The sequence below is a fragment of the Cornus florida genome, unplaced genomic scaffold (assembly GCF_030987335.1).
Source record: "Cornus florida cultivar Cherokee Brave unplaced genomic scaffold, ASM3098733v1 CherokeeBrave_3.0.0_Hap2_Chr01, whole genome shotgun sequence".
In the NCBI taxonomy this organism is placed as follows: Eukaryota; Viridiplantae; Streptophyta; class Magnoliopsida; order Cornales; family Cornaceae; genus Cornus; species Cornus florida.
The window spans coordinates 104298682-104310242 of record NW_026775571.1 but is presented as its reverse complement, the minus strand read 5'-3'; the positions used below and the strand labels follow the sequence as shown (position 1 = coordinate 104310242).

General features: G+C 35.0%; 1 protein-coding gene across 3 annotated transcripts; it reads left to right on the top strand.

Annotated features, from left to right (window-relative positions):
- Positions 1 to 2715: 2715 nt before the first annotated feature.
- On the top strand, positions 2716 to 11323 carry LOC132311255 (iron-sulfur protein required for NADH dehydrogenase, mitochondrial). 3 transcript variants are annotated; one of them, XR_009482908.1, is made up of 9 exons: positions 2716 to 2855; positions 2971 to 3094; positions 4318 to 4440; positions 6240 to 6337; positions 6582 to 6708; positions 7419 to 7504; positions 9978 to 10103; positions 10212 to 10394; positions 10955 to 11093. XR_009482908.1 is itself a non-coding variant. In XM_059809099.1 (8 exons), exons 1-8 carry the CDS (start codon positions 2829 to 2831, stop codon positions 11123 to 11125), a joined length of 879 nt encoding a protein of 292 aa, XP_059665082.1. In that variant the 5' UTR covers positions 2722 to 2828; the 3' UTR covers positions 11126 to 11323. The 3 variants fall into 3 exon arrangements, 2 of the variants coding, with proteins under 2 accessions (XP_059665082.1, XP_059665076.1); XM_059809099.1 differs by lacking the exon at positions 10212 to 10394 and having other exon boundaries at positions 2722 to 2855; positions 2974 to 3094; positions 10955 to 11323; XM_059809093.1 differs by lacking the exon at positions 10212 to 10394 and having other exon boundaries at positions 2723 to 2855; positions 10955 to 11323.
- The last annotated feature ends 238 nt before the right edge of the window (positions 11324 to 11561 follow it).

Below are 11561 nucleotides of genomic sequence, written 5' to 3'. Positions count from 1 at the left end.
CACTATCACTATCTTTCGTCATGCAGATAACCTCATTCAAATCACGCACACAAATCAATTCGTCCAAAAACTTTTGTGGAAACAAAATCGTTACCTTGCTCTCATGTGTATCGTAGTGAAGAAGAATTGAATAGCTTTGAAACTCAGAGAAGGAGAATTGTTTTCTGGCTGCCGAAATATTGATTTTCCGCCATCACCGATAGACCCAACCCATCAACCAAACTCATCACCTACAGACTCAACCCATCAACCAAACTTCTTCATCCTTACCGGCGTCACCTACAGACCTAACCCATCAACCAAATTCCGGCGGCAAGCTCTCATCAACCAAACTCCGGCCACTACACCTATCCAAATTCCACCGCCGCTGCTTCCCTGTCACCCTTCATATAGTGAGGGAGGGCTTTGACGCTGAACTGTGCAAAGGTGGGTTGGGACTTTGCGACTCGGTCCGAGATGGACTCGGAAGTGATAGTGTTGAAAAGAGTGATGAGAGTTATGAGGAGGAAGATGAGATGGTTCAAGACGATTGCAGAGATGTGAGAGTGCAGAGAGGGAAAGTTTGGAGGAGAGAGAAAGTGGTGAGGAAATGGGTTTGCTGCTTTAGGGGAGTATGTGTGAGAGAATGATGAGAGAAGGTATTGATGTGTGCGACGGTTAGGATTGCTACGTGGTGGTCTCGGGCTACGTGTACAAACAGTGTGTGTGTGTGTATATATATATATATATAGGCAAAAAGATTAGATATATTTTGTATTAAAAATTTGAGGGTAAAAGGGTCAATTCACAGGCAAAAAAGTAAATTGGGGTGTAAGTGAAAGTTAAAACTAAAATCTTCATCTAACTAAAATATGGCCTAAACTCAGGGGGTGTGAGTGTAATTTACCCTTTAATTTTTTCCTTGTTACTTGCAAAATAAAACAATCATTTCCATTATTTTTCTTTCCATTGTCTTTTCCAAACACAATATATATAAAATTGATACTATTTTTTTTTTTCATCTTTATTCCATTAATCAACCAAACATGTGGAGAGATTAATTTTACTATCATTTTTTTTTTTTCTCTCATAATTAATTCTACCCTTCTTCCTTTATTTCCCCTCATAATATACAAAATATCATAATATATATATATATATATATATATATATATATATATATATATATTAGAACACGTGTATTGATCCCAGAACATACGCACTGTTCAAGTCAGGAGTGTGGTTCGAAAGCGAGATCTCAATAATTTATTTCCCAGATCTTTGCTAACGCCACTTTGTCCCTAGGGGCGTCATAAAACTAGTTTGATAGAGTAATTTTCAGCATATCAGATAATTTGTGTTTATGTGTATTGTAATTATAAGAAATTTATTGGTTCTTAGTTACTTAGAATGTTTGAACTATAAATATATGAATTCCTCTTATTTTCAAGGAGTATATGTACACAGGAGTTATAATTTTATGTTCATATAACCTATTTGAAAAAAGTCTCTGCATCTCAATTAGGTTACAAATTAATTGAGTTGTTCATGAATAACTCAAGATCAACATGTTTAAAACTCGATTTGAATTTGAACTCATTTAATAAATAAGTCAATATCAAAATTGTTAGGTTCGAATTACATATATCGTGAACACTAAGCACTTGTAGGTGCACAAATGTTCTCGGACATGGGCTCATGAACATATTCATAAGCATAAACATGTTGTAAGCTTGGATGGGTTCACGAATGTGTATTCTTGAATACTATTATATGATTTGATGTTATTTATTTATTTATTTTATTGGTAAAATAATTATCTAAACGTTTAAATTTAAAGAAAAATTGGGATAGAGCAACAAAAAAAACAAAAACCCCTTGTGTAACCGGACTAGACACTTGTCTTATAACTCAAAAAATTGCTGTATACCATCCTTATTAACTTCCCATTCGGATGAGAGTGGGAACAATCTGTCTAAAACGAGAAAAACTTAGCTGTGCCAGTTGCACCGTTTAACACCCACACGTGAATTACATGGACGATCCCAATATGTCCGTCGCACCGTGCAATGGGCGTAACCAAATTTTTCGCAACCTCTAACACCCGCTAATAGCGAGAAAAACTTGGTTGTGCCTGCGACGGGCGTATCGGGACCGTTCGTGTAATACACGTGTAGGTGCGACAATAAACAGTCCGATATGCCTGTTGCACGATGCAATGGGTGCAACTGAGTTTTTCTCGCTAGTAGCCTAGTGTAACAAGGGAGAGCACATCGAATCGGGATGAAAAAGTGAATGATATATTGATTGGTATGCAACACTACCAAATAATTTAAATTTTTGGGTAAATGGATAAGTACCTACTTGTTACAATTGCTATCAGAGTTAAATCCAGTTATTGATCCGGTGCCACGCCAAGTGCCCGGCTCGAAAGGCGTCTGAGTTTGCAACCCGAATAGGCAAGGTGGCCCGAGTCGCAATGAGGGAATTGCGAGTTCGGGTGAGTGAGAATGTAACAAAGGAGAAAGCTTATCCACATCGGATCCGGATGAAAAAGTGAATGAGTATAAATGAGTAGGTATGTATCACTACATAATAATTTAAGTTTTTAAGTAAATATGTAAATTCCCACCCGTTACACCTAATAGCTACAATTCTATAATTGTCGGGGTCCGAAAATCTTTTGCTGGGCGGCCCAAGCCTATAGAGTACGGGTATAGAAGCAACCCGGCGATAAATATGGCTTGGCCGATTCGGCCTGAAATAAATTTTCTACAATCAGAGTTTTGCTGCAGTCATTGCAACTCATTTCTCTTTCGGTGTTGATTCTCAAAACTGAAGGAAAATTCATGAAGAATTTCTTCAGATCTTTCACGGTAAGCAGTGGATTTTCGATTCGTCTCTCAAATTGTTGTAATTTATTTATCGGAAAGAAACTGATTTTTGTTTTGTTTTCTTTTTTTCTCACTCAAATGGGTGTGTTTATTGAAGAAGTTTGGAAGTGTTAGGGGTTATGCTACGCAGAGCGGGAAGGAAAGCCTGAAGATTGATGGGGTTAAAGATATAATCGCGGTTGCTTCTGGTAAAGGTGGCGTTGGCAAGTCCACTACTGCTGGTAATCTTACCCTGTCGCTTTGGCAATTTTTTTATTTTTATTTTTTGAAAAATTTTCATCAACATTTGGATATATGAAATGGTTTTTTTCTCCAGATGATTACTTATGGCTCGATAAGAAAATTTGATGATTATGTTAATTGGCTATTTTGGCTACTGGGTTATATAAAATTTTGTGAAATTAAGGTCTTCCGATGAACCCCATTTGTTTTTTCATTTTTTATTTTTCATTTCGATGAGGCAATGTTGTTTATTTTCAATTCAATGATGCAATGTTTTCATTTTGAGAAGATTATGAATTGGTGTTTAGGGAAAAGATGAAAATTTTCTATGTTAGAACCCCTCCCCCTCCCCCCTCATTTATTTTCCATATACATGTATGCGGGCGTGTTATGTGTGTGTACATAACAAGCAACGAAGGGAATGGAATTCAAAATTAAAAAGATTAATATGGTGACACATAACATCTATAAGTGTGCATGCATCCGTATTTTGCAAATGATCTCAGAGTCCAAAGTGGCTAATGGTGGGTTGATTCTTTAACAAAAAAAGAAAAGCAAAAAAGAAATCAGGTCATGACCAGCCAACCTGATTGGGTTTGCAAGGATCTTGCTTCTGATTGTGGCAACCTAGATTCACTCTCAGAGAATGTAGTATCTACCGAACTTGAGTACTTACGAGGAACCAATGATGACTTATAAATTTGACTGGTTTTCTTTCCCATGGTAGATGGAAAATATATCTTACAATGGATTGAATTGATGCCCTTTATTTTTTAAAGCATACATTAACATCAATGCTTAAGTTCTGTGAAGCTATGTTTTTCCTTAGATGGCAAATCGGCGTTTCAATCTAATCTTCTTAGTCTCTTGTATTCTGTTGTTTGCTTCTTATATATGCTTTTAAGTTTTTTGGGGTTATAGTGAGGGAACAGTTCTCATGTAATTGAAACATAGTTGTGGGGAGTACTGAATATTAAGTTGATGATGTACATTTTCAAATTGCTGCATCTGCAGCACTTTAAGGGGTCTAAAAGTGCGGTAAATATGGAGTTGTAAGAGTAGAAATGATATTTTAAAACTTGTCATCTCTGTAGAGATGGTTTAACACTATGTCCACATGTGGAGTTGTGTGGTTTCATGGTACTACAATTAAACGAGGCAACTTCTGATATTGTTTTTACTAATGTACAAAATTTCTCATTCATACTTGTGCAATTTGCAGTTAATTTGGCTGTTGCACTTGCCAGCAAGTGCCAACTGAAGGTTGGGTTGCTCGATGCCGATGTATATGGACCGTCTATTCCTACCATGATGAAAATTCATGAAAAGCCTGAAGTGAGTGTAGGTGATACTTTAATCATCTAAAATTCTTTGTAAGATGTTCTAGAATTTATATTCTCAATGTTGTGACATGCCCATAGTTCATATAGGTGAATTGCTTAAGGAAGTTATATATAGCAGGTTTCATATTTTAAGTTAATTTCTATTGGTAATGTTTTTTGGTTTTGACTATTTTGACACTATGATTCTTGACTTTTCTTCTCAATCCCGAGTTTGTTGATTTTGACACTATGACTTGCCCTTTCGCATCAATTCCAAGTTTGTTTGTTAAAGCTAAGTATACTTGACTGAATTCAGTAAGCCACCTATATATATATATATATATATATATATATACAAGTGCATTTTTTTTAGTGTTTGCGCATGTAATGTATGATAGGTTTCTTTTTGTTTTTTTCCTTTTTTAAACGAAGGAAATGACAATATTCATGTTAAAGAAAAGGCAAAAACACGAGGTTTGAGATTTTTTCAAAATTAAACAGGTAGATTTGGTAGAAACTAAAGAAGTTAGTATACATGCTGGTCATCCAAGGGTCTTATGACATTAGGCCACTGAATGTGTGACATGTCCACTGAACTCCTCCAATAGAATTGCTCCCATTTCAACTAGTTAAACAGATCTGCATTGGCTGCTCCATTAATTCAAGTGTAAATATATATTCTTCTTGGTGTAATAATCTCTCAGAAATCTCTTTTATCACACATAAATATCTTGAAGCGTGATATATATATTTTAATTGGTTTCAAATAGCGCTAGATATACCATGCATCTTTTATACAAGCAATTCAAACAAACACCTTATATCCCATAGACAAATTGTGAACTATCAACTCAGACAATTTTCATTTTTAATACAAGGAGGACAAATTGCTAACTATTAGTAGATCAGTTTAAGTGAGGTTTTGATTCAAGTGATCTTCTGTAAAAGACATTGAGAATAATATATTCTGATGTTGCTACACCCACCACTGGATTAATAAACTAAAAGTTCCATTTTGGCCATAGATAATAGCCAAGGAGCAAAAGAAGAGTAAAAGGTTCAAGAAATGAGGTAGGAAAGTAGTAAATCAGTAACTGTGCCAATTAGTAGCAGTATATTTGTGTGTTTATACTTTATTGTATTGGGAGCTGTAGAATTACCCTGCTGGATGACCAAAATTTGTTTGTGATGTCAATTACTTGGCTAAAGGTAACTGAGTTGACAAAGAAAGAAGGTAGAAAAAGCACACATGCCAGAGGTATGCGTAGATCCAGTTGATGCAACCTTGTATGTTTTGGTGTCTCAATATGTTGTTGTTTTCAACACATTCAAGTTGCATCGGAATATATTGTTTGTTGAAGGATTTAAATATTTAAGTTACACCCTCTCTAACAGCTTAAGCTTTTGGAGTAGACGGTTGTTAACATGGTATCAGAGTAAAGGTCTTGATTTCAAACCTCATCGTGATAATTTAAAATTGAAACACGTGTTGGACCAAAAGAAGGCCACACATGAGGGGGCGTGTTGAAGGATTTAAATATTTAAGTTACACCCTCTCTAACAACTTAAGCTTTTGGAGTAGATGGTTGTTAACATTGTTGTTTCAGTTAAATGATCAAGTTTTACCGGTTGAACTGCCTGCTCATATCACTCGTGTTTTTTTTTTTTTGTAACAAATTGTAACATGTTTCTTTTAATGTACATATGGCCATAATCGCTTGCTTTAATGTCAAGTTGGTTCTGGATTTTATGTAGCTGGTAACCTTTGTGGTCTATTCTTTACTGCTTTGAATCTTGACTAGCCTTGGGATATTTTAAACAGGTAAGAAAATGATTCCTATTGAAAACCATGGAATCAGGTGTATGTCAATCGGATTTCTTGTGGAGGAAGATGCCCCAATTGTGTGGAGAGGTCCTATGGTATTTATTCATCATATTTTACTGTATAAGTTTGTCTTTGTTCTTTTAGTACTTGTTTTTTCACACTTTTTTTTTTTTTTTTCAAGTGCAATCGAACTACTTATGTTTGTGAAGTGCTGGCCGTTTAGAAAGATTCAGTGATTGATCTTATTTAGGCTAATGTGGTTATACTGATGGGTCTAAAAGGGCGTTATTATAAAATTTGTTGCTTTAATTGGAATTTGATATATTTTTGTTCATTTAGGTGATGAAAGCTCTTGAACAGATGACAAGGGGGGTTGATTGGGGAAAACTTGATATACTTGTGGTGGATATGCCCCCTGGCACTGGTGATGCTCAGATTTCCATTTCTCAGAGGCTGCAATTATCAGGTAGGTAAAGAATATAAACATAGTTTCAGAGGTTTTGAAGTTTCACTATGAGGAACAGCTTGGCGAGGCTTAAGTAAAATGCCACGAAGCACACTATGGCTTAGAGAAGTTCACATTATTCGAAAAACTTGAAATGCAAACCTTGCAACCTGGCCAAATATCAGAGGACTAATTCCTTCTTTTCGATTTTCCACGTCTATTCAACTTGCAAATAGGACTTCTTTTGCAGTTACCTCGTTCTGGGTTTTGTAAACTTACACCACCTTTAAGTAACATTTAATATTGTCACGGATTGATGTTTCAGGTTATGTAGTGACAGTTTAATTTTAACATCTCTCTGTCCATCCGTCATTAACTTTATTTGTATGAATGGAGAATTTAGCTTGAGTTTGTGGTGACATAATAGCCATACATATTGAAACTCAAATAATTGGTCATACTCACATTAGAACAACAATGAATCATTAATAAATTTTAGATGAGTTTGTAAACATTTGAAGGTTAAAGAACATATCTTTCAAAGTACATAAACACACTAAAAATGGGGAGTTGTTCTGCCTTAAAACTACAAAAAATAAAACAAAGCAGATTTGATTTGTTTCATTCTCCGTCTCAGGTGTGAGACAGGAATAACTTACTTATCTGATTTCAGCCCTTAGGGTTTGTAATAATTGCTCTTTTGTAAATACTAATTCTTGGTTTATTGGTAGGTGCATTGATTGTTTCAACTCCTCAAGACGTTGCGTTAATGGATGTTCGAAGAGGAGTGAATATGTTCTCTAAAGTCGAAGTTCCTGTATGACCATTTCTTCTGCATGTTATCTATATATGTTGGTAATTAGTAATTACATTGAATATTATGTAGATATTATCTAAATTAGAGTTGCATAAAATGGATTAGGTTCTGCTGATAACATTTATAATATCAGGCTTTAATATAATTGCAATGTTCATGTATGTATTAGTTAGATACCATGTGACACAGGAAAACTCCAAAAATTTCACACTGAATAGTCTTCTCTTCCTCAAATATTTCTATGGAAGGTTCTGCACTTGTATTGGGCATACTTCTTGTATTTGATTTGTATAGAAGAAAAGAAAAAGAACAGTTGATTCTATCTGCTATCTAAACACAGTTTCCAGAATCTAGAAACTTCAACTTTTGTCGAACTCATCTCACACTTGTAGGTGGTTTCCTTTTGGCGCATGCATTCATGGTGTAGCATCTATGTCCGTTGTGGAATGCTAAGAGTTGACATCTGTAATTGTGAACTTGCTATTATCTAACCTCTTTTGTAGTTATATTGATTTTTTTATTTTTTATTTTTTTAAATTTTAATTTTTTTAATTTGGAAATATTTACTATTCTTTTCATGACTAATATGACACATGATTCCTATGAATACACCTGTTGACTGAGACTATAGCCTTAAGTAAAGCGGAATGGAAACATAGGATTCATGTAGCCGACCCCAAGTAGTTGGGAAAAAGGCTTGGTTGTTGTTGTATTTACTATTCTTTTGCTATGTTTTTCTCTTTTATAAAGCAGGTGGGTTTTTATTTTATTTTATTTATTTATATATATTTTCATGCGCTGTATATCTTCCTCCTTTCCCTTATCCCATATGGAGGGATGTTACATGAATTCTCTTTTTCCATTCTTATCTATTGCAAGTCATGTCTCCTATTATATATACACATACACACACATATATTTTAAATTTCAAAAATTATTGTTAATTATTTCATCCCATATGAGTTTTGGTCCGCCTCTTTATCTCCTATCTTCTATGCAAACAGATCCTCCTTTTTAACTGTTGTATACCACTTGTGATTTTATTTTCATGCTTTTTCCTTTTAAGGTGTTTTATTTTGATGTTTTGTTCTCCATGGCGGAATTTTTTGAGGAGAACTCATCCATGACTGGTGATTCCGTATTTTCCAAGAGATTCAGGTCAAATCGTGACTCATTTAGTGGGGTGTGGTACATAGTACTAAAGATTGACTTAATTTTTCCAATAAATAAGAATGACCAGACAAAATAATTGGTTGGTACTGTCTCTATGGATTATCAAATTGTTACCACTTGACTCAGACTCGAGAGTTCTTGATCAACCATCCAGCACTCTAATATATATTTCATGTCAAGTGAAGGGTCATACTCCTTTTCCATAGTAGCGTGGTCAGTTTACAAAGAAATTATTCCTGTAGAATTTTAAGGGACGCAAAAGTGGGCTTTAAAGAATCATTGCTCTATTGCATGTGTTTTTTTTTTTTTAATTTGAAACTATTTACTATTCTTTTCATGACTAATATGAACATGATTCCTATGAATACATCTGTTGACTGGGTCTATGGCCTTAAGTAAAGCGGAATGGAAACATAGGATTCATGTAGCCGACCCCAAGTAGTTGGGAAAAAGGCTTGGTTGTTGTATTTACTATTCTTTTACTATGTTTTTCTCTTTTATAAAGCAGGTGGATTTTTATTTTATTTTATTTATTTAAATATTTCTTCATGCGTTTTATATCATCCTCCTTTCCCTTATCCCATACGGATGGATGTTACATGAATTCTCCTTTTCCATTCTTTTCTATTGCAAGTCATTTCTCCTATTATATATACACATACACACATATATTTTAAATTTCAAAAATTATTGTTAATTGTTTGATCCCATATGAGTTTTGGTCCGCTTCTTTAAGGAATTATTGCTCTATTGTATGTTTTTATTATTTTTATTTTATTTTTTTATAAGTCATTGTTCTAGTGCATGTTGGTGATCCTTTATCCCTCTATTAAAGGACACTATTTTTTAGACTTCCACAGATATCTGACTCTCCTTGTTATGTAATTCCTGAGATCTTTGACTTCCCCTGTTACTGTAATTTTTGCATAATTATGCTTGCTTGCGCCTTGTATGTTTTTGCACCTCAAACATAATAGTCTTTGTTTTTGCTAGGTAAAATCAAATTAATCAAGCACAAAAAAAGCACCAACGTAGTTGCAATCAACCATAGGCAGAGCATATGGAAGTTGAAAGAGGAAAACAGTTACCCATCAAATAAACAAAATTACCTATGAAATAAATGAAAAAGTCCTTAATGATAGGCAAAATATCCTCACATTTATATTTTATTTCGTTACTTTTACTAACAGCTTTTGCAGATGGTAATAATGTTATATAATGATATCACATTATTTTTTATCATATAAGTTTAGTTTTGCTGTTTATCATCTTTTTCTAAGAAGTCTTGCTGCTCCAACAGATTTTGGGGATCGTAGAGAACATGAGTTTCTTTAGTTGTCCGCACTGCGGTGAACCTTCACATATTTTTGGGAAAGGAGGGGCTCGTAAAACGGGTGATGACATGGGATTGAGATTTCTTGGTGAGGTATGCTTTCTAATTTGATCTTCAGGATAGCTGGTTATAATATGTTAGTTGGCTGTTTTTTGAAATGAAGTTATTGTAACCTATGCAAGTTGTTGGTGACACCACTAGGAAATTGTACGTGTCTAATCAAGAGCCATATCGCGCGATCCATGAGAGGGTTAATAGTATGGAAGTTGGGAGGGGAAGAACATGTCTCACAGGATTAACCGTGCTTTAATTCAGTTTTACGCCTCCATCTCTCTTGTCCGCCCATGCCCCTATTTCCTCTGCCAAACACCAGGGAGGAAGAGAGTGAGTTAGCAACCTTCCTCAAATTCCATTTTCATGATTTGGTGTTCAACATGTGATTTGTTGCTAGAATATTAGTATGTGTTTGCACATTTGTGGGCCTGTGTGTGTGTGCATGTGCATAAACCCTACTGCACTTGCTGCCTTTTCCCATGGATGTTCCTTTCGTTCCATGGAGTTCCTCTAGGAAGCTCAAGCTCAATCTTTACCCAGATATTTAGCATGGAATTGATGCGTTTAAATTGGAATTGGAGAAAAATTAATTTAACGTTTGAACTAATTTTTCTCCAATTCTAATTCCAAGGCACCAATTTCATGCTTCCGAACATTTTTTAAATTCCTTTTTCCTCTTATATTCCACCACAATAAAGGCTGTCTGTCTTCCGCTGGAGCATGTGACTTGGTTTACGGGAGCTCCTTCATGGAAGCCTGCTAAAAAATCTTCTGTCATACTTTTTTGTGTTGCTGCTAATATCATCGCCTTGGATACTGTTCTTGCAATTATATACAGAATTTTTAATGCATTATTATGTTATAGTCAGTCTGTTCTTTTACTGTTTCAGATACCACTGGAGATGGAGATAAGAAGTAGCTCTGATGAAGGATTCCCAATGGTAATATCAAAGCCTGATTCAGCGGTCACCAGAGCATATGGGGATGTGGCTCAAAAGATTGTCAGCAGACTCGAAGAATTGGCCAAGCAACAACAAATTCGACCAGAGATAAACCTGTAAAACCTTGCTCTTGTTTCCTAAGCCGTTGGCCATGAATTTTGCTCGGTTTTTCTTCTGTATTTTAGACTCAGTATGTCTAGAGTTTTGCTTGTAACTTTACAAAGAAAGCGCAGAGCTGGTTAAATGAAACAGTTGTTTGAGCTTGCCTCAATGACTAGTTGAGAACTTAAGATGTGAAAAGATTTTGATTAATGCCTAGTGTGGGGATTAGTCTAGATGGTATGATCTCTGAGGATGGTTGGTAACCCAAACAAAAGGACAAAAGCGAATTGCTCACAAATAATAAGTAAAAAAGACTGGGACTGTTCAACTTGATTGATTTTATGGCTTTGGTTCAAGCCAGAACAGAGTTGTTTTTCACAAAAAGGCAGAAAACCAAATGAAAGTTATGATCATGATAGTTATTTGTGTCAATTTCTTACTTTAATTTACTATT

Bases quoted from the DNA above. Each gene is read 5' to 3' on its own strand.
- LOC132311255 (XM_059809093.1), top strand. From the start codon at position 2,829: ATGAAGAATTTCTTCAGATCTTTCACG. The intron at 4,441-6,239 runs GTGATACTTTAA...TATTTTAAACAG, and splicing joins AAAGCCTGAAGTGAGTGTAG to GTAAGAAAATGATTCCTATT. The intron at 10,104-10,954 runs GTATGCTTTCTA...TTACTGTTTCAG, and splicing joins GATTGAGATTTCTTGGTGAG to ATACCACTGGAGATGGAGAT.